The following is a 27,993-nucleotide window of genomic DNA, read 5'->3' as shown; positions in this document are numbered from 1 at the left end:
GAATGTTATTTCACGGCTGCTCTCCGTCCAGCTGACTTTAGCTACAGCTATTCTACATACCAAGTAAGAAATGCAGCGACACAGAGCATCGAGTCTGATCAGCTTTTATTCCCTTGTAAATAGAATATCGATAAAAACACACCTTAAAAATAACAAATCAAGGTTTATTGAACAGATGAAAAAGTAACAAAAGGCATATGTAGATTTTCTACATAGCAATTACACAACAGTCTACTTGTCCAAAAAAGGCACTAAATCTTGAAATAGAAATGAACAAGGGGATTTAAAAAACATAAAAATAAAAAAAAACTGATCCAACATCCATCCAGTTGAGGTTTGATATTTTTGTTTTACAGAGATGTGTTGAAAGAGCTTATTGCCAGACCGATGGAGATCGCCATCGTTATTTTCTAAAACTGCTAGAAGAAGTGTAGCGTTTCCAGTCCCTGGCCAATGGGATGAGAAGATTTAAGGCTGGAGAGTACACAGCAAATGACAACCGCATGAAAGATGTACATGTAGAAAACTGTTTTCATCTGAAGAATATTCAGAAACAAACATGATTGAAGGCAGATGTTGACCTGCATTTGTACAAATGAGGAAAAAAAAAGAAAAAAAGAAAGGAGACTCGACAAACATCAATACAGATCAGACAGAACTGGAAGAGCAAAATCCTCTGGAAGTGGGTTTTCTTTTCACAACAACTCAGTGATTACATCACGTTCTGGCACAAAACGGTCATCAGGACACAGAACCTAAATCAACACAATGAAAACAGATTGAGGCTGAAAATAGGAAACCGATGGGGAAGGACAAGGGGGGGATAGCTTATTTTAAATACTGGCAAACAAATCAGTAATTTGTCTATTTCTGCAACACAATGTGTTCTGAATGAACAATCCACTCATTTGTTTTTTTTTAACACGATGAGGAAAGATCCTTTAACCTAAAACCAGTTTCCTCAGATCCCTTTCATGTCGTCCTCTCCTGTTTACAACAGATACAGTACATGTCCTTTACAACTTTAGTTTGAATAATTTCAAAATGGCAACACCAGACCCAGTAAGTCTGCCACATAGGCAGCGAATGAAATGATTCAAATAATCTCATGACAGCAGATTTTATCCTAAACTAACGACTAGCTTCCTTTCACAAAGGTTTCTGCTAAGCAGATTTAAACACAAAAAAAGGGTTTTTGGTGTAAATAATAATAAAAAAAAAGATGACAGAGAACTACATAAATGATAATGCCACTAACGCTTAAAGCAAAGACGGACAGCTCTGCTGTCATAAAAATGGGAACAATCCAACAATCCGTCACCAAAAACACTGAAGATTCGTGCTAAAATCTCCCAAATTAGGAAGGATTTGAACAACTCATTGACTGGAGTAGAACTTCCCTTTACGATCAGTTTTATATTTATTGAACCTACTTGGAGAAGCGGTTTCCCCTAACATCACATATCTTTTTTTTTTTTTTTTTTTTTTTTTAAAAGAACTTCATCACAGCTTTCCGACAGCAAGACCGTTCTCTGATCTGGTTTTTCTTTTAAAAGTCTGAAAAAAGTGGAAGCAGCAGCAGCAGAGTAACGTTTGAGGAGTAGCTTCTAGCTGACGGGGAGTGTCTGAGGTATCCGTGTCAATGTTTAACTCTAAAATAAGAAGTTAGCCTTTACATCACTGAAAAACAATGAACTGCTTTGAATGTACAGCCATTATAGAAGCCCGTTTGCTCAAAAACATAATAAAACAGATAATAATCAAAATACAAAAACTAAGACTTGTTAAAACTAGAAATGAAGCGATTTCCACTTTACCTGCTGATTCTGATTTGAATTTATTTGGATTTTTTAAACATTTTTATCTAATAAAAATGTATTGAAGATTCTTTGACAGTGGTCATCATTTTGATTCAACAAAGTAAAGTAATTCTAAAACTATCCATTATTTCTTAAAATTGTTAGCTTCTAATATTTATCTACTTTTAGCTAAACACAAAAAGTCCATCTGGGTACAAGTAGTAGGTTGTGTTTAATGATGGGAGTTTTTATTTTTGACGTGTTTTATTGATGATTAGGGGGGAAATAAAAAGTTGTTGTTTTTTTCTGTTGGATCAGCCAATTCGATCTCTGGCTGAATAATCGGTGCATTTCCAGTAAAATTTGCTACTTTTTTCCAACCCAAACTGGCTTACCTCCCAGTCTATTATTAAATCGTTAAAGTTCTTAGCTCATTATTTAAAGTAAGTCACCACTTCAGTTATAAACTAGGACTATATTCGTTTAACTTCTAACTCATTGCTGAACCACCTAGCATTTTACATCTGTTTTCCTGCTCAAGTTGCCCTTGGTAAAACCCAGTTTACTTTCACTTATGAATCCCTTGGTGCAGAGACGATAATGATTCAGGCCATCTGTATCGCACTTTAACCCAAACCAAATGTTTTATCCCGGCGGTGGTGGATGTAGGACTTTTTAAAAAGGTCAGGAACAATTTGGAGCTCCCATAAAAATAAAAATAGGAGCCAAGTAGAAGTCTAACCCACATTTAGTATTCTGACCTTTTCATGCCTTTTTTAGCCGACTGCCAAATGATCGGCGCACAGCTGGGTGGGCTTCCCCTTCACTACTACTTTGCTCTGTTAGGTCGAGCGCCGAGTTGTTTACCAACCACCACAAAGCGCTCCAGTCACAAAAACAACCTAAGTGAGCATACATCTGTAAGCTATAGCAGTGTTTGGGTGTTTGGAAAGAATCATAAAATGGTCCCCTGTAGCAACCGGGTCATTAAAGCAAAAATGAGCTCTGTTTTCATTGCAACTGGAGCTTGAAATTTCCGTTCTTATTGGCAACAAGACTCAATTATTAAAAAAAACAAAAAACTTCTCTCTTTTAAAGTTATGAGGATCTAGTTATGTAGCAGTGACTTTAAACTAGTAACACTGTTGTTTGTCTCTGCTGGTTTTGTTCGTAGTTTTGTTAACGGTTAATAACTTGCTAAAACATCTTGACTTGATGTTAACCAACCAGTGACCATAACTTCCCCGGCCAGACAGCTTCAGACGTATAATATTTCTAATGAATAGCTATTTCAGAAGGAAATTTTTTCATAATAAGCTCACTCGTCATCATTTGTTACAATGACACCATAATAAAATGTTCCCACCTTGTTTTGGGCGTCTCTTCACCCACATCTGCCCTCTGGTGGTCATTAAAAAAATGCAGGGTTTTAAACTAACTGGTAAGCTAAAAATATGACAGACTTCCACAATGGCTGTACGTTCAGATATTATATTAAACTTTATTTTTTCAATATACGTTTTGAAGAGCTGAAGAGCACTTCTCAGTGTCGCTGATTTGATGGCATTCATCGGTGGAGTAAACCGGAGAGAGAAACTGAGGGAGGTTAGCAACCATTACTTTTCTCTTCCTGCTGCTGCTCTATCGTTCACTCAAAGTGACCACTAAAAGTTACAAACAGCTGGGACTCGAAGCACCATCGTATTTAATAAAGTGTCACTAAAACAAAACGAAAAAAATAATACAACTAATTTGTGGCAGTATGTGTTTAAAACACATGGCATACCCAGAGGAAGCACAGATATACCAAAAAAAGAAAAATTAAAGTTAAACAAAAATAGGAAGATGACGTAATTCACATGATTATTTGACACATCTGATGTGCCGTTTTGATTAGTATGTCTCGGTTGTTTAGAGCCATCCGTAACTATAACACACGTCAAAAATACACCGATAATAAAACTCAATACTTTGGCTAATGTTCCACGCACCTTTCACCGACAACACTCACTCAGGCTGATAGTTCCTCTCGATAGATGCTTATATGTTTATATATTGTTACATAAAGTATACCATATGGGTGTGTGCGCGCACACCTACTTACACGGTTTGTGTACGTTTTCAGCTCGCTTTTCGTTTGTAGCTTCTAAAACGGGCTGAGTCCATCCCGACCGACTCGTCTACGTCGAAGGCAGATCTCACAGTGATCAATCATTCTCGGATACAAAATGAATAAATAATAACCGATCGAACTTGAAAAGTCGCTTTACATGGCTATATTATATACAAACGTTTGTAGTTTTGGCTTTCTTTGAGTCGCAATAAAATCTAAGAAGTGAATACTGAAGTGTTTTTTTTTTTTATATCTACTGAATACCACGTTCATAAATATCGCTTAAATTTATAACCTTAAAATGCTCTGAGCAGCTGTTTTTGATGCAGCTTAAATTCCTATTTAGTTTCTGATGGGCATGTGGAAGCAGTGCATTAAAGAAAGTCTCTCAGATCAGCTGAAGAAAATTAAAAAAAAATCATAAAGCACTGAATCTGAAGTTAGACTCTAAAATAGGAAAGCGGTTTTTCTTTCTTTAAAGTCAGTGAAAAAATGTTCAAACTATATTTAGCGTTACATTTTATGCGTTGCCTTGCAAAAGTATTCACATCCCATGATCTTTTTGTTTTACACTGTGTTGGTTGACAAAAAGCAGAATATTTATGGGGTATTTTATGTAGTGTTATGAGCAACTCTGATCGACTTCCCTGTTCCTGGAGAGAAAAAACAAGTGTATCATAAGCCTGGCGGGCCACCAGGCTTTACTTATGCCCCCACCAGGAGTAGCATTGTTAATTAATTTATTTATATTTTTTAAATGATTGCCTTTTTTTAAAGACCTTATAGTTGGTGTTTAGGTATTAATTTTCCAGTCTTCCAATAACGCATAACTATCAAGTTATATTTTCAAATTTCTTGTCAACTATAAACATGTTTTACCTCAAAAACGTGGTGGGATAGCATGACTTGCTAAGCGCCCTGAGCTCAGCAAGTTTTCTGGGGAAAAGCCTGACATATAAATATTGGCTAATATCGTTTATCGGCCACAGCAGCATTATTAATATCAGACATCAATATTAGCCCAAATTTTTAAATCGGTGCATTAAAACCCCAATAAAAAAACATTAAATATAGTGGTTGTAATCTGACAAAACATGAAAAGCTTCAAGGGTTGTGAATATATTGCAAAGACATAGCAAACCAAGATGCTCTTTAAATGCGTCTATATTTTATAGCCATTTTAGTCATTATATATTAAGCTTACTCTGTGGGGTTGAGGGGTTTATTCTGCTTCTGCCTCTCTGAAGATAATTACTTTTCATTATCATAAAAACTGCTGCGACCTCAAGCTTGTTCTGTGCCTACACGGATTCATCTGCCAGAAATCTGGCGTGGAAATGCGACGATGATCACCATAAAATATTCAGTAAAAATAAGAAAAGAAAAAAAAAAAAAAAAGAAAAGAAAAACATGAAGCTCATTTTTATATTCCTATACACTGAGGCTGTTCAGTTGAAATCACAGTGCAAGACCCCTGAAAGCATTTGATTCCCAAGCCAAATACAGCGTAGCCCTGCTGTGAGCGATGCGGTCTTCTACGGAAGCCCGCACACGAGGCTTCATGTCCCGCTGGACGGCCATCTGGGGAAGATTTAAACCGATCTCCAATCAAAAACAACCCAGCAAAGAAATCGCCCGGGACCATTAGGGCCGTTTTCCTGGGAGCGTCGGAGCCGGAGGTTTTCCGAGAAGCCGACTTTCCTTTGCAGGATCTGATTTGAGACGCAGGTTTGAATCTCGACAAACCTGCGTTATACGGCTAACGTATAAAGGTTCGTCGTTATCATATTACACTATTAACAGCACTATTAACGAGTGTAGCAGAGTAGGTTGGTGGTTGGAGGTAGGGTTGGGAGGTATCTCAGGGTTGGAGTTTTACACAACGTTTGGTCTTTTTGTTCACTTATAACATTCCTATAAAATCTGCTTGCATATAATGGACACCTGTTCTGACAGCTCCAGCGTCTGACGGTTTTCCCCTCCGTCAGTCGTCATCCACGCTTTCCGTCTTGATCTGATTCCCTGCGTCCGCCTGATTGGCCGAGGCCGGGCTGCCGCGGCCGGCCGCCGTCTTCTCCGACGTCGCCGGGTCCTGCGGTTCGGAGAGCACGACGTGGAGGCCGGGGTCGTCCTGGAGGGACGGGGACGGGGGAGACCAGGACGCGCCCGTCATTCTGGATCCTTCTGCCTGAGAGCCCGCCCCCGACAAGAGGGAGCGGCCGATCAGCGAGGCGCCCCGCTGGCCTCCCCTGGCCAGGGCGGAAAACCAGCTGGGCAGCTGCGGTGGAACCTGATGAAGGGGAAACGTTAAGAAGACGGTCAGCAGACGTCGGGATTGTTTGTTTACCAGGGCTGTAAATAATGATTCTTTTACTAAATCAATTAATCGTATCAAACAAAAAGGCATGTTCTGCAGATTTTTCTGCTTAGCCACTTTACAATGTTAGAAGATGCAAATAAGAAAACAATTCAACTCTTTTTTTTTAAATAAGAAAAACATTTTATTGCCTAAAATATAACACCGCATTCCTTCGGTGAACATTAGATCATTTGTAGCAAAGGATGCATCTGCAGCTACAAAAATACTTGTTACATTAACATGAAAAGCTCAACTTAACACTGATACAGTGTAGTGTTGCTCTGTTTATGTTTTTAATAATTGCAAAATGTGCTCAATTTTGTTTGTCTTTTTTACAGAATTTGAATCAGGCGAAGCTCAAACTGTGCCACTCGAGTTCAAGGTGGAACATATTTACAAAGATTTCTGTTTTTATCTTGAATGCAAAATATGCATATTTTTGTACCGTTTTGGGTTAGTTACTGCTCTGTGTGTTATTCTTATAACAAATTGCTCAGCTTTTCTTTTTAAAGAGTCTTTATATTCTAGTGAATTCCCCAATAGTTACCTGGGTGGGAGAGGACAGGTCAGCTCGACTGAAGGCAAACTGCCTGGCTGAAGCTCTCTTGTCAAACAGGGACACGTCGCAACCCTGCAACACGCAACAGGTTAATAACACACTGCATTAAACATGGCGGTGCCATGGATTGTGCGTGAAGTTAACTCGCTGTGCAGGTCCAGTTCACCTGGTCAGGGAAGTCGTTGCCGTCCACCTCGTCGCCGTTGGACTGGCCTCCTGGACTTTCGACCTCGATGCCATGGCTCTCTAAGATGGCTGCTTCTTCAAAAACACAAACCTTATCATAGCATATCGAAGCTGAATGAGCGGCAAAAGTAAACGGCGGGCGTGCAGGCGAGGGGAGCGCCGGCTCTAAAAGACCAACCAGGGTTTCGAGAATGTTCAGTCAGCTTCTCAAATGTTACACATGCATGTGAGTTACACAATAGATGATATTTTCCTAACTTTATAGTAGAATTAAGTTAAATACAACCTAAACTGAGGTTTTCCAGCTCTGGCTTGTGACTCGAGAGTTTTTCTAGCTTTCAACACCTCCCTTCAGTATATAACGAGCTTTAGATGTTAATGGCATGTTTTAAACAACTATTGGATTTAATTGCTTACGTTCACATTTTATAAGGGGGCAGAATTATTTCACAGGTCTGTGGGGAAGGAGGAATGTTTGAGGGGGCCAATTGCTTTGGCGTTTGGTCACAGTGTATTAATGTAATGCCCAAAATATTCAGCACAGCTCTAAATCATATCTAAACCTGATTTAAGACGGGGTACAAAAATAAAACTGGACATATTTAAGACTTTTTGACACGTGGAGTTAAGATTTTTAAACTTGAGGTTTTTCTAGAATTGCGCTGGTGTTAGTGGCACTCATTGCAGGTTTGGACAATTATCTCCTCTGGTTTGGATGCTGTGCAGCTGGAAAACCAAAGGTTTTTTTTTTTTTTTTTTTACAACTGGGAAAAGGTGATTAGCTTCTAAAAAGCTTAAATAATACCTGAACTATGACGAATTGAAAAGCAGGCTGCATGGATGCAGAGCAGGGCCAAAGAAATGCTCAGCTTTCTAACCAAACAGCCAGACACAGGTTTCAAGAGGAGTGGCAAAAGCAAATGAGGCGGGTTAGCAGAGCTAGATGTTTCATCCAGAACATGATACTGTGGAATATTGTCTCTGCTGCCCTGAAATTGAGCTGTTAGCATATCATGATGGTCATGAGGCTGCCATACAGTCTTCAGTCAGAGGCTTCTTCAGATTTGATGAAAGACTGACTGCTACCAGAAACCCTTCCTGCCCACAGCATCACCATCCACAATGACAAATTGAATATCCTTATATGATGAGTTATGTCAATATTTAATCAAATGATATTTTTGAACTGATGTATACATTTGTTCACAGATTGCGATTTTAAAATGGATGAAGGGATTATTAAACATAAGATTTCACACATTTAATGTCATTTGTAGCACTTTAAAATTTACATGTAAAGTGTGATAGAAATTAAAAATATATATAATATTATATGATATAATAATAATATAATATTGTATAATTTTGATTAGCTTACATTTAGACCTGCTCTTGCTCCCCTCTGCTGTCATCTTGCCTGGTCATTCGTCAATGTGTTTTTTATGTGCATTGTAGTTTTTAGTATTTTTACTAAGTGCATTGTCGTCGTTATTTTATTTATGTGATTTTGAAGCTTTACTTTTATTTCTCTATGGTGACTTTTACCAACTGTTTGAGGACTGTCGGTGAAAAATAGCCTTCTGGCTAACTCTGCTAAATGTTATTAAAATGCACTGTCTGTAAAATAAATAAATACATTTCAATAAAATGATTAGTAATATTATAAAAATTTTTAAATAAAAATAGTAAAATTTCAACAGTTGGAAAACTAGATAACATCTAAAATGTAGTGTACTCTAGTATAAATGCATGAGCATCTAATACAAACACAGAAGTAAACATTACCTATGTTGGCACGTCTCTTGATGTCTTTACGGCGGTTGGCGAACCAGTTGTAGACCTTGAGAGACGTAACTCTCTCCAAATCAGACAGCTTCTTTCCTGCCACACACACACAGAGACATGTGACCTGTGAACTGCCTGCTTCATTGTCTCCACGATTACAATACAAAGTATGATGCAGTCGAACCGTTTGTGGTAAATAAAAGTGGGGAAAATAATACCTGGTTTTTGAATGACAGCATTGCAGGCAGTGGCAATCTCCTCCCTCTTGGCTTCGTCGGGATACTGGTTATCACTGAAGTAGCTGTTTATACATAATCACATTCATTACAGGCAAGTTCCTGCACCTGTAATCAGTGAACTTTCTCACATGTCACAGCACAGCCACAGACTTGAATATATAGACACGTTGCATGTTAAAGTTTATAGCGGCAAATTTGGCGCTTGCGCACAACGCTGAAGGGCACAAAGACGATTCTTTAACATGCCATCCACAGCCGCGCTGCTGTGGTCGATCAATGCTATTAACAAAATGAAACCTGGAGATGTAGCTATTATTAATTCAGTGCAGTGTGCCTCAGCAAAGGGAAAAAAAACGCAGAAAAACTCTTGAACCACTCAAAATCACTCCTATTCTTTGTATTTCATGCTCTCTGTGTCGGCTATGCTACACACAGACTTGTTGCCATAGTGACTGACTGACAATACCTCCACAGGATTCAACACTAAAAAACACGCAAACGTTTCCCACACAAAGATCATCCAATCCATTAAATCATAGGCTCGATGTTTATTTTGCGATTATACAAGTGATCGTATGAACACCGCGGTGGCTGATATTAGCTAATTTAAACACCTGATGGTCTGTCAGAGAGTCAGTGTGAGGGTCGCTTTTTTTATTTTACTGAACCAAAACAAACCGAGTCCCGCAGCACATCTATGTGTTAAGGTTGTCAAAGTCAAGCTAGCATAGCTGATCTACTTCTCTCACTCAAGTCATTTTTTTTATTAAAACTTTTCTCTGACCTGTGAAATGTGATACCCTTGGTCCTTGTTATCTAGTTGTTGATATGTTGGTAATTAATAGCAAAGCACTGCATCCTTTTTTCTTTTATACATCAGCCGTACATTAATATTAAGCTGACAACTTGACAGCTGAAACCAACAGTAGTCACTGGTGGCTCGCAGTTTTGTTGATCTTGTTTGAGTGACTTCACATTGCAACTATAGATCCATTGAATATTATTGAAAAGTTAATTTATTGTAGGAACTTTATCACTCAGTGAAACACATTACAGAGTAATTACACATAGATGGAGCTTGATTTATTTCTGTTAATTATGATGATTTTTTGCTTACATTTAATAAAGACAAGACTTTAAAATTAGAACATTACCAAAAAACAGTTTTAATACAGAACTGTAACCTTAATGAAAATTAAGTTTAATACCTGCTGAACTTGACCATTTTCAATCTGATAAATGAGCTTCACTGGGTCGTTCTAATTTATTGAATATGGCTGTACGTTTATATGGACGTTTACATGGCTTCCAACAGGAAGCACAAGCTAATGTAAAATCTTGCTTTTGTTGCCCACCTCTCCATGACAGCCAGACACTCCTTCCTCCAGGTGAATCTGCTGCCCCGTCTCAGCCGGAAGCCCCCGGGGGCCGAGGCGAACGGGGGCGGGGTCTGGTGCCAGTCCATCATATCCTCCAGAGCCAGCGGGGCCGCGCGCATGGCCAGAGTGGCGCCTGTTGTTACGCAGACTGTTAGCTTACAGAAGTTTAACCCAAACCCACATTAAGGAGGTTCTTATTCACACATGGTTACCGGGGTTCGTCTTCTCCAGCTGGTACCAGCGAAAGAAGGCCCGTTTCTTCTGCTCGCTGAGGTCCGACCCCTGCTGTAGGAGCCAGTGGGAGATCCGACTCTGACTGATCCCTGGAGGATGACGACTTCGTGTCACTCGGTAGGGCTCGTCAAGTTCTTTTGTTTTTTGCTTGTGTTTTAACTCTAGTGTTTCGTCGGACCAACACTCACCTGTTACCTGAGCAACCACGGCCTGGGAGATCCGTCTGTTCGCCAGGAAGGACTTGATCTCCTCTTTGATCACGCTGCTGTCCCTCCTATAATACACAGCCACAAAGTACAAAACCTATCTAAATCTACAACATCAGAGGAGAACATTAGTTCACACTTATAGCATGCAGGTAGCAGAAACAGTGTGTAAAAACGTGTGTGGGTGTGAGAATGTCTGAAGGTAATGTAGTTTGCTCTGCCTCTAGTTTGAATTCATCTTCACAGATTTTCAAATCAATACTACCGAGATGCTGAGGCCCAGCTACAGACTGCAGATGAGACGCATCAGAGTACCCGTGTGTGTGTGTGTATGTGTGTGTTTGTGATTCAGACTGATAGGAGCCTCTGACTGAATGCGGCTTTATCCATCAGGGCTGGGCGATGTGGCTTAAAAATAACATCTCAAAGCTATTTTTCTGATTTTAATTTATCTTTTTTATCGCTTTCTTCTCTCTCTCTCTGTCTCTCTCTCTCTCTCTATATATATATATATATATATAAATAAATAAAAATTCAAGAAGTGGATTTTATTTCAATCACTGCTTTCTGTAAGTATCAGAAAGCAATGCTACGACGGAGTATCAGGGTTAGGCTCTGGATATTTTTGTTTAATTATTAATTATATGATATTAGCAGATTAAGGACACAATTATACAAGTAAAAATGTCTGAAAAGTTGACCTGAATTCAAAGTCCAACAAATAAATAGAATCTGACAAACAAGATGGCCGTCTGAATTATGGAAACTCAAGGAGTAAATTAGTGGGGGAAAAAAAAATCCAGATTTTCTAAAAATGAAATCTTCAACAATCAAAAATTCAATAAAAATCAATAAAATTGATTTATTACCCATATACTAATATGAACAGTTCTATACTTTTAGAACTGTTCATCTCTTTCGGACTGCATTTTTAAACTTTATTTTTATCAAAAACTTTTGGATTTGGTCCTTCTTAGAACAATACCATGTAGACGACTACGTTTGGTTTTCTTTTGATCTGGCTCTTTTTTGATATCAGTTCGTCTTCTCCTAAGTCCGGTCACATCTTACCTCATCAAGAACTCCACTTTATCATCCAGGTCCAAGTCTTCCTCACTGGCCTCAAACCCAAAGCCCGGTGCAGTCACGCTGCCTCCGACCACCGCCAGAGGAAACCGCGGCGGAGAAAGCTTCCCATTGGCGACGGCGCTAAGTCCATTCTGGACAACAACCGGCGAGGCTGTCGGCACCGGCAGAGGTGGGGAGGCGGTGTCCAAGTTGTTGCCAGGTGACAGGGAGAGTCGGTTGTCCGGAAAAACCGTCTGAGTGGAGGCGGAAGTGGTGGACGAAGAGGCAGAGACAGAGTTGGAGGAAGACAAGGAAGACGAGGGCGGCAGGTAGGAAGCTTTGCGGGCCTGCTTGTGGCCATTCTGTCGGTCCAGGTGATCAAGAGTGTCAAGGGCGTGGAGGACCTCCACCTGAGTAATGCCGGTCCGTCGGAGCCTCTGGAGGAGATCGATCTGTTCGATGGTGAAGCGAGGCTCCTCACTCTGCTGGAACATCCTGGAAAACATAAAGATTAGAAAGAGTTCAAAGTTGGAGCGCACAATTTGCAGTATTCTGGCCAATCACCGTTTAAAAAGCTTGACCGACCAATTCAGATATTTTTTTAACAACCTGTCATATGCTATAAGGTCACAATTAGGGATATGTTGGTAGTAACATCAGTATCTGCCTATATGAGTAATTTCAACATATCGGTATCAGCCGATATGTTGGAAAAAAAAAAACTGCCGATATCAACAACCCATGTTTATTTCCATCTTGTTGCTGTCTGTTACTTTGAGTTGTTTTTTATCAAAAGGTGTCAAAGCGGTGAGGAAATATATGCGATATAGATAAATATATATATCGGTTATGGGTCATAAAATTAGTATTATTGGATATCGATACTGGCTCAAATTTTCATATTGGTTAATGACTGAACTTGTATAGCACTTTTCTAGTCATTTTGACCACTCAAAGCCCTTTACGCTAGAGTCACATTCATCCATTCGCACACATATTTATACACCGATATGCACATTGACATTTGGTGGGAGGAAGCTGGAATTGAACCTACAACCTTCTGATTGCCATATGACTACTCTACCCACAGAGCCACGGTTGCCCATTGGTGCATCCCAAGTCAATATAGACTTTCAATGTGCCATGAAACAATAAAAACTTATTTTAACTGCGCATTGTGCATGAGGCAATGCTCTCAAATGTACATAAAACGTTTAGAGTATTTCTGTCCAAACTACTAATTAGCTAAACTGGAAAAAAATAAATAAATAAAATAAATTCCTTGAAAAAGAAAACTTGCTCAATAAATTAACTACAGACCTTTTTAGGGTCTCTTACCAAAAATAAAATGCACAGAAGTATTTTGCTTTCACAAACTCACAAGCTTTTACAAAATAGCTTAAGCCATTAATATAGTTTCCTAAGTTTTAGGTTTTCTTGTAGTGCAAAACAAAAGTAGCTAAATGCAGCAGCTTTGTAGCCATTTAAATCTACATAAGATCGGTGAATAAAACCGGTCTCATATTCAAGCATCCGCCGATCGCTGATCATCCAAAAGTATGAAAATCGGGGTCGATCGACTGGCCGACGAATCAAATGGTGCACCCCGAGGTAAAAGGAAAAAAAGGAATTAAGATCCGCCTCCATATTATAGTAAAACTAGTCGAAGCTGATCAGTGCTCCCCATCTTCTCATGGCCACCTCCAGCAGCATAATGTTGAGACAACCGCTAACTTCTTAGGCAATTTGGAGCAATCAGTTAAATCTACAAGACTAACACCAGGTATGTCGGTGTGTTGGTTTATACCAGTCAACCATTAAATCCAAATAAACCCAGGAGACTAAAGATGTATTATTCTAAGCTGAAAAGTTTCAACTAACAACATACAAGTAGGTACATATCAAGGTATTCCCTTATTGGGTCAGAGGAGAAGAAATGATCCCCACTATGATATGGGGATACTTCTGTCAAGCTGGGACAAAGTAGATGGTCAGAGTTTATGTAAAAAAAATTGATGGAACAAAACACAGGACAATACTTGAAGGAAATATGTTAAATGGTTGAAAACCAGCCCGCAAGACTCAGCCAAGGGTTTACATCTACCAACCCTAAACATACAGCCACAGCTGTAGCGGACCGGCTTAAATCTATTCATGACTTACAATGGAACAGCCAAAGTCAATCTTTAGTAAAACTTTAAAGTATAGTCCACTCCCTCTGTTCGACCTGACTGAAACATAATATACAGCATGTAACGATTAAAAAACAATCTCAATAACGATTTGAGGAGTGAAGACTGAGCATTAATAAAACAAACCAAAGAATGACTGCTTTAAATTTACATGTCAGCTTCTTAACTGCAGCATTACAAACTAAAACACACACACACGCACACACACACACACAGCAGGCTCTTGAACAGCGCTCTGCAGCTGCTATCCAGATATGAAGTGCATTCCTCCAGATTCAATCAGGCTTTTATCTGAGCAGACGTTTTCAACCCCAGTAATCATATAACGTTATGCAAATGGCCCCAGTTCTGTATGTGCTTACTGTGTTGTGTTCCATGATTTCAAAAGCAAAATGAACCCCGAGTTCAATGCAGCTTCAGCCTGAAAAATGTAAATTCTAATCATTGGTTGTATTTTTGTTGTGCCTCGACTCTTAAAGCATACAGTCACTGAATTAAACTGGGGGAAAAAAAAGAAAAAAGAAAAGCTGCCCTGATAATAACAACAAAGCCAGTCTGTGCTAGAGGTGGGGCAGGAGGGGGAGGGAGCCGAGTAAGATAAACAGAAATAAGAGATAACGCATCCGTCTTAATGCGTTTCTTTCTGGAGCAAAGAGAGAGACAAGAAACAGGCAACAGAAGAAAATTAAAGTCAGCAGGCAGATCGACGCATATAAAAAGAAATGGAGATACAGGGTGTGTGTGTGAGTGCGTGTGCGTGTGTGTATGTCTTAGGAAAAATGCCAAGAAAATTTTACATCTCTGGCAGCCAAGCTACATAGTTTCTCTTCCTGCTGCAGAGGATGACTCATGGTATATCAAATCAGACTGAAACAAATAACAGAGAGCTGCAGAATTACAGCAAAATGGGCTTGTGTTGGTAAATTATTTATGAGGGAATATGCGCGTTGTCAATCTGCATTAAATTACTTCCAGGTCTGATTTAAAAGGTGATACGGCTCAACAGATATGCACTAAAAATAGCAGCTGCAACGCCGTGCAAAAGAACTGAGACCTTAGAACCTCTTTGCATTGTGTCTCAGTACAATGGACAAACTTTTACAGATTTTATTGGGTTTGTATGTGCCAGACTGACACAATCCACCTCACAGTGCATAACTGTGAGGTGGATGGAAAAATTTTATTTTCAAACTTTTTTTTTATTATTTCATTTTACAAAACAAACCAATATGGCCGTTATGTAAGAGTGATAAGAAGGAAACCATTACTGAAATAAGTACAGTTCACAGTTTGCCATAAGACATATAAGAAACACGGTGGAAACAGATTGTCTTAACCAACATGTAAAAACTATCATGAAACAGTGCCATGGAGTAACAAGGTGGTGGCAGCATTATGCTGTGGGGATGCTAGTAAGAGTTGATGAGAAGAGGAGCTAACAGAGCTAAAGACAGGAGAATCCTGTGTCGGGGTGAAAAAGAGTTCAGATTGCAGGGAGAATGTTAAACTTTAACTAGGACAGTGAGTCGGAACATACAACGTTACAATGGAGTGGTTTAGATCAAATTATATACATGCATTAGACATGGTCATGTCAAAGTCCAAACTTAAATCCAAGTGTGAATCTGACAAGACATGAAAATTCATATTCAACCTAATCTGGAAAAGGTGGTTTTACAGATTATTATTCTGCATGATTAAACAGATGAAAATGCATGCCACACTTTACAGACTTTAACATGTAAAAATAAAATAAAATAAAATCATGTATTCCTTTTCTTATCCTTCACAAATATGCACTACTTTGTGTTTGTCTATGGCAAAGGACTCAAATAAAACACATTGTGGTTGACAAGTTGTGGTTGACAAGTTAAAGGAGTACAAATAATTTTGAAAAAATCTGCAACACTGGAAAGCTGATATTTTCTAATTATAATCTCTTTTCTCTGGTTTATTCTACCGTATTTACAGCTCATCTGAGATTGATTTTTCAAAAACCACGTGTGGCTTTGTGGCTTGACCGATGTAGATCTGACATTGAGAGAGAGTGTGAGGAACATGTTTAGTCATCTTCCTTTGTGCAGATGTTTCCAGGCTGCACTAGTCCGAGCCTCAGAAACTCCTCAAGACGACGGCCTGAAACCGACTGGGAGGCTCAGATGCCAAAGCGTGCGGAGAACGACGGGGTCAATCCTATAATGCTGACAAGACGCTGGTAGCTTCTTATAAAGTGTCTCCAAAGCAGCGTGGGGATTACATGAAAGTGCACGCACTGCCAGAATATTTTGACCCAGCGGCTCAAAACTCTGCATTTCAAAACGACAAGCAAGATGCTCGGGAGACGAAGCTTTAGTCGTGATTCGAGTTAATGAGTTTGACCTCTGTCTGAGGATTACACAATAATCAAGACTAAAATAAAAATAAAATAACTTTGTAGCACTGTCTGATAAGTCCTCAGTCCCTCACACACACACAAATCTTTCACACTATTCCGACCTCAGGCTTCCTACACACTTTTCCTCTCAAAATTAAGTACTTTTCCAGACTCAATTTGCCAGCGTGCTCTCCTTTTTAGTCCATTTTAACATAAGTGGGTGGATAAATAGATGATGGGTGGAATTAGGGGTGGGCAATAGGGACTTAGAATTTTATCACAATATTTTGTGATATTATTGTAAGAATAAAAATTATCATTAAAAAACTATTAATTTTTTAGACAGCTATATGGCTGTGACTGCAATAGCGCCACAATTATTTTTTTTTTGAATAGGTTTCTTCAGAAATCCACTAAGTGAAAGAAGTGTGATTTAAATTGCACGTGACTACTTTTAATCACATTTTTAAATATATTGATATTTATTTATGCTCCTTTAAAACAGACAGTGGATAAAATAATAAACAACATTTCTGATAATACTGTCAGTTTTGGGGTGTTTTTTTTTAGACATCGTTAATTTCGATATATCTAGACAACGATAAATCGAAATTCTCATCATGATATGAAATGCTCACCACTGCGTGGAATGATGGATAAAATAGAACTTTTAAACAAACGGGATTGAAAACAAATATTTACCATCCCATACTATATTTTACCATCCTTAATAAGCCCTGGAAAACATTTAAATCTTCATCTTCCAGAGTTTCCCGGAGACTCTGTGGGACATTTGGATCCTGTGTGCTTTTCTCCAAAAATAACTCGATGCCCGCTGAACTCGATCTCTCCACCAAAAGAAGAGCATAAACTTGTTAAACAATAACTGTACAGCAGGGGCTGAACCCAGTGAACTGGCCGTCCAGGCTTCTTACCCAGACGTGGCATGGGGAGCGTGTTCTGCTGCACACATGTGGAAGCAAAGATCGTCTTTACGACCGGACTCGCAGCTGAAACCGCATCAAGAAAAACACCAACCGCTGCTTAAAGTGGCCAGAGGTTACACTGTGGGTGTCTCTAGAAGTTGCGGGGTTTATTATGATCAATTTCATGACCAATTACGTAAAAGTACACTGGGTTACAATCCGTAAGTCTTGCTTAACCATAAACGTCTGCGCAAAAAAAAAAAAAAAAAAAAAATGTCCTCGCGCATATATTTTTGTTTAATTACGCATAAAACACGCGTCTGAACGATGTAATTAGCATTTACCAATGGTTAGAAAAAGTTGACTTTGCGTTAGGCTACCGACAAACTGTATATATACCGATAATAAGTCAAAATGTCCCGATTTATTCAGCTGAAACCGTATAGGAGGCGTGAAACTAACCAGCCGAGGAAAACCCCGCGGCTCTGGGGATTTTTAAGGAGTTTGCAGTTATCACCTTACTGGGAGAGAGAAAAAAAAGGGGAAATACATCGGGGCTAGCAGCCGCAGCTGGAGCGTTTGAAGACAGCAGTTGTTAGAGCTGAAACACTCACCTTATTCCAGTCCGAGAGCCTCCACAGATGTTAGTTTGATCATATATCTGCCGCCTCGGAGCGCAGAGACTCGGGGACTGTCACAGTTTTCCCAAAATGTCTCCCCCCTGCTTCTAATTGGGTTTCAATCCGCCGTCAGACAGATTCGCCTTTTGTCCGGCAGACAGACGCCATATTGACACTGTGACGCGAGGGCCGACGGGAGTGGTAGTTCAAAGGGTTTACTGTACAAGACGGGTACTTTATTATGGGCAAGGTGATCAGTACCACAAAAAATATATATATATATTTTTGATATTCAGTATAGATATCTCCTGTTTTTTTCCCCTCAAGAAGTAAAGTATGCAAAGTAAATATATTTCACCAAGTTATCACTTAGTTAACTTCAGTAAAGCTACACCTGCATAGTATTTGGAAAACACATTGAGATATTACAATTAATATCTCAGTTATGTCTTGACTGACATACTTTATTGCAATAAAGTAAGATGATCTGTCTGTGTCTTCTCTAATTATCTTTTTATTCAATGTCCCACCATTTGCAAGTTAATAAATTATTTAATTGCCCTTACATCAAATCCATCCAGCTGATATATTATTGGCATGAAGGAAGTATCAATACATCACACTTCAAAAATAACAATCTCCTGCATCAACGATATTAGAAGCAATGACTGCAATATAGTGTGTTGCACTATATTGCAAAACACTATACTGTGTCACACAAAATAGTGTATGTCTGTATTGTGACAATGTAGTGTATGTCTTTTTTGTAAGACATACAAAAACTGAATACGTTTTTTTTTTTCGTTTTTTTGTGGTAACATGGCCGTACAAAAGATCTCAATACGCTTCCTTCAAAATCAACTTAATGACAAAAAGAGTAACTACACAGGAAATTGTGTAATTTGAAAGTAATTCAGCACAGATTTGTTAATCGTTTGTTTTTAAAGGAACCTAGCACATTTAAAATCGACTCGCTGCAGGAAAGGATACAATGGATGTAGAGCGTGAAACCTCACCGACAGAACCATCTGCCAACTCCATTGCCCAGTTTGTCTGGCATTCTAATTATTGCAATAAAGTCAGATGATCTGTCTGCGTTTCATTACCGTCTCCTTAACTGGGTGGTTACCCGTTTTGACTGGGACTCTCGTGAAAAAGGGAGCTGAACTCCTCTGCGTCTTCTGTTGCGGCAGCTGTTTTTAACTCCAGAATGGCACTAAAAAGGCCGGAAAACAACAACTAAGAAGAATAGCATTAATTTCAGGGAACATTACATGGTCAAAAGAAATGATCATAAAACCCGAAGAATGCATGAGGTGTGGCTTCTACAAATGGAAAACAATGCTTTATGTAACATAAAACCTTCAGAAGCAAAAACATGAACATTCATACAATGAAATTCACTTGGATTCAGCTTCACATGAACTGGATTCCCTTATTTTTATTTAAGTAATGAAATACAATATTAAATTGATATAAAATCATTACTTACATCCTTTCAAACATAAACCTCATCACAACATTTAACAACATAACTAGGCAGTGAGAGCAGTGTAATTTATTTATTGAAAATTGTCTACAGTACAGTATAAAAATAGCTTAATTTCACTAATGGCTGCAGAGTCGGCTAGCAGTTTCTACGAGGGGACCCAGACGTTGCCGTGAGTGTCCGGTTCCTGGCTGTATGGGATGTTCCAGATCCATGGCTGGTCTGTGGAGAACAGAGGGAAAAACAGATGAGAACATGTTGTGAAACAACAACTTTGACTTATAAAACCAAAAATGATCCCAAGTTACACTGTTTGTCTTAGATTGTTTTTAATATTCTCACATACTAGTTTAATTGTATGCTGCTGTCTAGAATGGCAATGGAGATAACATTCACTCCGGTGAGAAAACTAAAGAGCGCAGCAATTCCTGCTTTTATTAGACGTCTCCTCTCAGGTGTATGCATATAAATTCGACAGAGAGTTTGAAAACAATTGTAATGACTACAGAGTTTGGACTGTGTTTGACTAGTTTAAAGTTTATCTAAAGAAACCACTCAAAAAATGTTTTTGTGTGTTTTCATGAATAAATCGCTGCTTTAGGGGTGCACTGATTGCAGTTTTCTCTCCGATCACCGATCTTTAAAAAAAAAAAATACAGATTGTTTTATCTGAAAAGTGGTTACTTTGACAACAGTGGAGTGACTATTGTTAACCACGGATATGCAGATGTCACCTGGTGGGCGGACCAGTAGGTGAGCTCTCTCTCATGGCAGAGCAAAAAATGAACAGTGAATGATTTTCAGACCTTTGCACATGTAGATACGATCAGTGAATAAGATCGGTTTCTCATACAAGTATCAGCCAATCGCCATCTCAAAAAATGAAGGAAATTGGGGCTGATATATTCCTGCACCCATAAAATATATGTTTATAAAATTAAATGATTCACAAATCTTAAATTGTGTTTTGATAATTTTAACTTAACCAATAAAAGGTCAAATTCAGCCCAGACTCTTTAAATAGAAGTAGTCCATTAATGTAGAACTAAATCATGCATTTCAAATCAGACCTTTGACATAAGGTTAGTTCACCACATGGGGGCGCCCACTCCAGCTGACTGGATATGGAAAAAAGCAACAGAAAACTCCTTCAGGGCCCACATGATTTTTTATTTTTTATTTTTACCATTCTTGCGCCCCGCTGACTTTGCCACCCTGAGTGAAATATGACTGATATCAAAACCCACTAATGTTAGAATAAGAGACAGTATGTCTGTTCAAAACACTTTTACGCATGCAGTTACAAAAAATGAGTTAATACAGCCAGAGCAAATATCTTTACCTGTTGGTGAGTAGCTGGTAGGCGGGAGGTCAAAGGGCACCGGGAATCCAAACGTAGAGGAGGAGGAGGCAGGAAATGGATTGGTATCGATGGGGAATGTCTTCAGGCTCTGTAAAAACACAACCTGGAGTTAACTCCGTGTAACACGTAGCTTTTCTGCACTCTATTTACCATTTGCACAGCAGGGTTATCATGGTGGATTAAAGATGTTCTTCATTCATTTGTTTGGTTTGTCCCACTTACGAAGGCTGACGGGACGTAGAGGACCCCCAGCTCATAGGAGCGCACCATTATCTGTGTGTTGTTCTTCTCCAGGGCTCCCCATGCCGCCTTGGACAGGTTGGCACTGCAGCATACGTCCACATGGTCACACAAGAGGGGACAGATTGATGCAAAACATGTATCCATGCGTTTCTGATCAGAGGTAATGAAAACGAGCAGCAGCAACGGCGTGAGCCTGCAGATCTGCACACGCACCTGGTGACGAGGAACCAGGCGAGCTGAGTGGAATCCGGCGAAACCCTCATGTACGTCTTGATGTGTGGCATGGCGTGAGTCCTCCCCGTCCTCCTCGCCTTCCAGCGGCTACAGAAAAACACACACACGGAATTATAAGATTTCAATGTTGGAATCAGAGAAAAGAAAGGTGCACAGCTTGCTACCAGAAATCTGAGCTTTTTAAAGCACAAAAAGAATATTTTGTTTCATTTGTTTATTTACTTGAACTCTAACTGAAATGTAGTTTGTTTGTCTAGAAGGTCCGGTTCATTTAGGGAGGTGTGAATGCGCAAACGAACTCTGTTTTCGGTTCGGTTGAAGTGAACTCTGGCGCGGTTTAAATGTATATGTGGACACGAAGATAGCACTCCAATAGCAGGAAGTGGACGGTGGAGCAAAGCATTCTGGGTAAATAGAGTCAAAAGAAATGCACGAGTCTTAAGTTACAAGAAGAAATGACACATGGTCTTTTACCAAAGAGAAATCGTACAACCGGTAAAACCTGATGCTTCTCCATTTTTGTTTACATTTTGTGAAGGAAGATGCGCTGATCTGCTTTTGAGGTTTTTGTGTCGTTTCGTTTCCTTCTGTCGTTCTTGGTGCAGCGCCACCACAGGCGTGGAGGTGAGCAAGTTTTTCAATTAGTTTAAATCGTTTGTTACATTTTCAGCTGCTCCGGTTCGCTTTCACACCCCAACTGTGCCAAATGTCGTCATTTTGGTTCGAACCGAGTCTACTGGCCTTATCAGGTGTGAAAACACCCTTAGTCTGAAGTGAGATTGTTGTTGTGATCACCAAAAACGGAAAATAAAAATCAAAAATGAGTGAAATCCATATTAGTTTATCAGAAATGACTGACAGCCGTGAGCTGCCAGGAGAAGTCGACTTACTGGAAGTATGAATGGAGCCAGATCTGTTTCTGAGCCGTCTGGATGCTGTAAGGAAGAGAGCCTCCAGCTGGACACAAAACAGGAGGATCCATCCGTCAGAAACCCACGTCAAACATAGACACTGAAACAATACTATTTTATACTACCGCCCTTTTAATTATGGCGACCAACAATAATATTGTTGCTTTGAGACCACTTTCAAGTAAAATATTGATAAAGGCATAATAACAATGCAAGTTATTAAAGACCAATAAACTTTATTATTCTTAATGCTGGAGCTGGAAGATATATTGAATATCCAAAATAAAGCACAGCAACCAAAAACAATATATCCATGACTTCTCCATAAACAAAACTGTCTTTCAAAAATATTAATCATGAAAAATGGAAATTATTGAGCTCATTTGAATTTATCGTGCAATTAACTGAGTCATTGCTTATTGGAACAAGCTTACTGTAGTGACATAATTTATGACTAATCAAGAAATCTGACATTAATCTGTACCATGGAAGAAAATAAAATGAAAAATATCCAGAACTTCAAAGTGGGAGCTGAACATTCATGCATTTTATTTTCTCATTTTACACAAAATGCACATTTCTTTTTAAGAATGAATCTCAACTCCATTTAAGCATCACATCAATGTTTCAACATTTCACAGGAAAGGACTCACCTGGGTAACCTTCCAAACTCGTCCTCACATCTTCCACTGACGGATAGAGCTGCAAAGTGGCATCACATTGAATTATTCCTAAAAAAAAATTTAAAGCTGACCTTCATGTATGAAGGATCAGATAAACTTAAAAAAAAGAAGAGTCTTTTTAACATTAAACAGAAGAGTTAACACTTCTGGAACGAACCAAATGAATGGGAGGGTCTGATCGGAAGGAGGATTTTCCAAGTGTGGTCAGTGTGCGCTGAAATTCCCCGGCCAGCCATTTGGTCTTATCCATTCCCATGGAGCCGATGCTGGAGAACTGGCCAATCACAGGCCACCGTTCCTCGTCCGGAATTGGATTTGTGTGATCATACAGCAGCTAATGGGGGGGGGGGAGAAGCACAGAGGAAACCAGAGAGTCATTGGATGAAAAAATGTGGGAGTAAACAGCTAAAAAAAGATACAGTAAATCACAGTAGTGTGGGGTGTGAGAGGAGGTTAGAGGGATGTAGCAGAAGAAAGGGAGGACAATCTCCACCTTCCTGAGCCTCAGGTGGCCCCAGCGCTCCATGTCTGCGCCGACGTATCTCCCGGGCGTTGAGGCGACCAAATAAACTCTGAAAACAGAATGAGAGAGAAACGTTTCTGCCCTGCCTTCGACCGCAGCATCGTCTTACAGTAAAAGCCCAGCTGTGGAGCAGAACCTTCATCCCTCCGCTCGGCTTCACCTGGTCTCTGACAGGTCGTGCTCTTTGATCCGCTGGATCCACTCATCCAGTTCTGGTGTGCGGTACGACGCCAGGTACTCCAGCAGGTCCCGCTTGAAGAAGGTGGGCGACTCCCCTGAACTCGCGCTGCTCCCCTCTGGTAACCGTGGAAACAGAGGACTCATCCACATCCTAAGGCCCCCCCCAAAAAAAACAAAAAACAGATTTAGCAGCAAATTTAATAAATGTTAACCCAGATCTTTTCTTCCCTGAAACACCTACCCTTGCGTCTTCTGATACCAGTCCGCTCTGATGAGGTTGGAGGTGAGGATGATGACTCTGAAGCCTTCCTCATACCACAGAAGCATCATCTTCCTGCACGATAAAAACATGGAAGTGTACAAAAGTTTCGTTTCAAATCTCAACCAACACCAGACCAGTGGAGTCCAAACAGCAATGGCAATGATTTGCTCCGACAGCTGAGGGAGTTGATACAGATGGAAAAATTTTCATTTCATTTTTCAGGGCGAGATATTCACACATAAGATTAAAATTCTCTCATATCGTGGGTGAAACACCTAGCATGCCTCCTTTTTTAACCTGGTTATTTTGCCTTTAATTTTACAGCAAGTATAATCACAAACATCCCAGGATTTTGAGAAAAAAACATCTGAAAAGTGACCCACATTCCTTAACTTGTTGCTGAAAATGCTGTAAATTATAATTTTTTTTCCATGTGTTGAATCTGCTGCCCCATTTTACAGCACAAGCCACAGCAGGAGATAAATTCTGCTCACAGTCATGACCAAGAAACTGAAACTTTTAATTCCCTATAGAATTAGTAGAGTATTTTTGTATTTAACTGAGTTAAGTTTATTGTGGAGTGGGTAAAAATAACACAAAAAAAAACATAATAAAAGAAAATGTCCTATTTTAATTTTTTTTAATTGGTCTTCAACTCTGTTTTTGGGCCAAGTTTGCAAAAAAAGTTTAGAGAGAATTGGACTGGATCTATAAAAAACAAAACCCATGCAGGAAGAGAGAGATTCTTACGTGTGGTGAGTTCCAAAAGCAATGTCCAGTTTAGCCTGAAACATGAACAGTTTTCACGTTACTCAGAAATCTGTCTCTATGGCTGCTGGCGTCGCTGCGGGGTTCGTACCTGGCAGAAACGAACGTGTGGGAAAGGCTGACCCTGCTGGAGGAGCCGTGCCTTGGCCTCCCGCTTGTCTCCATGGACAATCAGAACCGGACAATGTCTGAAAACCAAGACAGAGCCGTAAAATCACAGCTGCACATATCATGTCACTTTTTTTGCCAAAAAAAAAAAAAAAATTTTCAACCAAGAGTTTGTATTTGCTCATTAATCCTATCCTAAGCAGAATGTGGGCTTTATGAAACGCTCTAACAAAAGAATAAAACATGAATATGTTGATGAGACCAAGAAGTGGAAGTTACCTGAACTCTGATGGGAACTGCTTCACCATCCAGGGAATATCGAAACAGTAGTTAAACTACAAAAGACAAGAGCAGAGGCATGTTAAAGCCTGGAAATTTATTTGGTGAATTAAGTAAACCAAATTTTTATTTAAAAAAAAGAGGTTAAATTTCATCATAAAGAAATAAGTTACTCACCTGCACAGACTCTTTCAGGGTCCCGAATAATGGGGACAGGATGTCTGCAGAAAAGATGTTATATTTGTTAGATAAATGAGGGACTGTATATGTTGGAGAAATATTCAGATCCTTAAAGTTTGCCCATGTTACGACCAGATTATTTTTTTGTGATTTTATGTGACTGGCCAACAGAAAACAGCACATAAAAGTAGATGGAAAACATTACATGGTTTTCTACATTATGTAGTTTGGTTTATTCGTTTAGTTTCAAACGTATTCACATTCACAATTAAAATAGCTTAATATAAAGTTTATATTTGTTTGAAAAAGAGGTAGGCAGAAGTATAAACTTAGTTAATCCTGCTTAATCCATATATGCTCTTTACTCAACTAATAAAACGGAAAAGTCGCGCCACCGGTTTGGTAGTATTTCAGATATTTCAAACATAAAAAAAAAACAAATCAATAATTATCGATATCGACCGATATGAAACGCCGATATCATGATAAGATTTTCACCCGTATCGCTCAGAGATGCGACTGAAACTGGAGAGAAAATGTTTGACGGAAGGAACAGAATGGAAACAAGGTTATAAGTTTTACTTTTCTAACTCTGTTTCAGTCCAACCAGCAGCCACACTATGAGGCAGCTAGTGGAACGATGAGTGGACTCCTTCCTGTCAGATTTGCTCTCAGCAGCCTCACCTCTGATGTGCAGCGCTCCGCTATTGAACTTCCTGTCCAGCCCTGTGACTTTGTTCAGGTAGAATCTGTAGGTGTCATTAAGGCAGGGAAAGGACGTCTCAAAGAAGTCGTCCGGCTCGTCTTTGTAGTAGAGTCGGCCGTGGGGACTTGGCGGACGCTCGCTCTCCACCTTCGGCTTTTTCGCCTCGCCGTTTGGCGCCGCCCGGTTCGGCAGCTTACTCTGGCTGCTCCTTTTCCCTTCTGCGTCATCTTCATCATCACTGTCTGAGAGAGCCCAGCCGGAGCCGCCCGAGGGCTCTTTCTTCCGCTTCCCGCTCAGCGACGGGCTGGTTTCGAACTTGACTGGGTTCCTCTGGTTCCTCACTGCCGACTGTCTGGCCTCAGAACCAACAGCGAGAGCGAACACAGGGGGGCTGTCCGGTTCTGCTTTCACCTCCGGGGGAGCTGGTTCTGGTACCGGAGAGGGAGACCTGCTGGAGACGCGACTGGACTCGGCTGGTCGACGGGACTTTGGTGTTGCGGTTCCTGAAGGAGGAAGAACTTCGTCGTCGTCGCTGCTGGAGACGGTCCACTTGCCATGCAGACTGGCCTGAGACATCCCTGAAGAGACACAGTGAGAAGGAGAAACATTTCATCCGTTTATTTTATTTCACACTGGTTTTTAAAAACAAGTAACCAGTAGGACAAGAGAAAACATGTGCATACAGAACCAGGAACAAAATAATAAGCTTACCACTTTTTCATAATCTGCGTCATATAGCTGCAAATAAATAATAAAAAAATATAAGAAATAATGATATTAACAGTAAAATAACAACAATAATCTACTAGTGGTGGTAATAGTAACACAGAAGAGGATTTTTGTTAATTCCTTAATTTTGTATTTATTTTTAAAATGGTTGATGCTTGTGAACAAGGCCTATTTATATTATTACAATATATATCTAAAGTGTTTGCAGAAGAATAATTACTTGCATTTTTAGACATTTTTTTTATTTACCCTGACTTATTTAACAAAGCATTTGAGGCAAGTAACACTAATATTATTTGCACAATTACAACTTGTATATGAAGAACCAACAATAACATAAACTCAGGCTGCGAATTTCTGTCTAATTATTGCATGTAGCTTTGTTTGAAGACAAAATTACATGCAAGCTATGGGATGGACGACGAGCAAAAAAGGAAAACAACAAAAATTTAAGTAATGTTACATTAATCTTCGGAGTTTAGTGTTTTTCTTACCAAGTCAGAAAAATAAGAACGGGCACAGGCCCACCACGCTGGACACAAACGATCTGTTCTGCCAAACTTTGTTTTACTGAAGCGCTCTGCAGAAAAACGGGACGTACATTGAAACGACTCCGGTTGGAAACAGAAATGTTTGTCTTGAGTTCCGCCTCAATTTTGACTGAAAAATAAATTAAAGATTAAAAATGAACACCGCGCGGTGAACACTAGAAGATGCAATGGAGGCGTGAATAAAAAAAACGCGTTTTATTTATTTATATATCGACTTGTTTGTTAATGATCTTGCAGTAGTTCCAGTAGTAAAACTCTTGAATGTAATTGATTAATGTAAGATTACAAGGAATTTGCGACTTTACCTTGCAAAAGTCGAAAGAAAACTCTTCATATTTTGTCGTTGTGTACAGTTACGATTTGATGCTGAGTTTAATCTTTTCTTTGATATTTAAGCAAGGTTTCTTCATGAACAGGTCAAAAAGTCGAGTCTGGCAGAGCTCAAACTATACAGCCATGCAAAGCTGGTAGAGACATGCTCTAAAATACTTTAAAAGTATACCTACAATGATTCTATGAAGCACTGTTTGAGAGGTCTGAATATTAGTATGTGCTACATTTTTCAGATACATTTTTCAAATACCTTTCAGTCTTGAAAGGTATTTGTCATTTTTCCTTTCGCTTAACTGCAGCAAATTGTGAAAGAGATGAAGCAGAAACTATTGCAAGGGGAGTCATATTCACTGGAGGCACTTATGTATCTTCCAGTACAGCAGGGGGCAGTGTTGCCTCCACTTGCACCTTG

General features: G+C 39.5%; 2 protein-coding genes across 5 annotated transcripts; both read right to left on the bottom strand.

Annotated features, from left to right (window-relative positions):
- Nucleotides 1–88: 88 nt before the first annotated feature.
- LOC106909039 (homeobox-containing protein 1-like) lies at nucleotides 89–18,262 on the bottom strand. Of its 3 annotated transcripts, none has more exons than XM_014975335.2 (10): nucleotides 18,034–18,262; nucleotides 11,931–12,422; nucleotides 10,842–10,927; nucleotides 10,632–10,742; nucleotides 10,396–10,552; nucleotides 9,020–9,102; nucleotides 8,802–8,897; nucleotides 6,997–7,091; nucleotides 6,819–6,902; nucleotides 89–6,202 (listed from the first exon to the last, which is right to left on the bottom strand). In XM_014975335.2, the coding sequence occupies exons 2-10, from the start codon at nucleotides 12,419–12,421 to the stop codon at nucleotides 5,897–5,899; spliced, it is 1,509 nt and encodes a 502-aa protein (XP_014830821.2). In that variant the 5' UTR covers nucleotide 12,422; nucleotides 18,034–18,262; the 3' UTR covers nucleotides 89–5,896. The 3 variants fall into 3 exon arrangements, with proteins under 3 accessions (XP_014830821.2, XP_014830822.2, XP_014830823.2); XM_014975336.2 differs by having other exon boundaries at nucleotides 6,997–7,088; XM_014975337.2 differs by having other exon boundaries at nucleotides 6,997–7,085.
- Nucleotides 18,263–19,454: 1,192 nt separating this feature from the next.
- On the bottom strand, nucleotides 19,455–27,318 carry tdp1 (tyrosyl-DNA phosphodiesterase 1). Of its 2 annotated transcripts, XM_014975342.2 has the most exons (17): nucleotides 27,192–27,318; nucleotides 26,680–26,706; nucleotides 25,947–26,546; nucleotides 25,260–25,303; nucleotides 25,083–25,138; nucleotides 24,787–24,883; nucleotides 24,678–24,712; nucleotides 23,907–23,999; nucleotides 23,646–23,816; nucleotides 23,456–23,534; nucleotides 23,120–23,296; nucleotides 22,933–22,981; nucleotides 22,259–22,325; nucleotides 21,348–21,455; nucleotides 21,114–21,216; nucleotides 20,871–20,979; nucleotides 19,455–19,750 (listed from the first exon to the last, which is right to left on the bottom strand). In XM_014975342.2, the coding sequence occupies exons 3-17, from the start codon at nucleotides 26,542–26,544 to the stop codon at nucleotides 19,677–19,679; spliced, it is 1,860 nt and encodes a 619-aa protein (XP_014830828.2). In that variant the 5' UTR covers nucleotides 26,545–26,546; nucleotides 26,680–26,706; nucleotides 27,192–27,318; the 3' UTR covers nucleotides 19,455–19,676. The 2 variants fall into 2 exon arrangements, with proteins under 2 accessions (XP_014830828.2, XP_014830827.2); XM_014975341.2 differs by lacking the exon at nucleotides 26,680–26,706 and having other exon boundaries at nucleotides 27,192–27,317.
- Nucleotides 27,319–27,993: the final 675 nt, after the last annotated feature.

Source organism: Poecilia mexicana, unplaced genomic scaffold (assembly GCF_051168715.1).
Source record: "Poecilia mexicana isolate PSO_F unplaced genomic scaffold, ASM5116871v1 scaffold_3, whole genome shotgun sequence".
NCBI classification, from domain to species: domain Eukaryota; kingdom Metazoa; phylum Chordata; class Actinopteri; order Cyprinodontiformes; family Poeciliidae; genus Poecilia; species Poecilia mexicana.
This window is presented reverse-complemented; position numbering and strand designations above follow the sequence as displayed.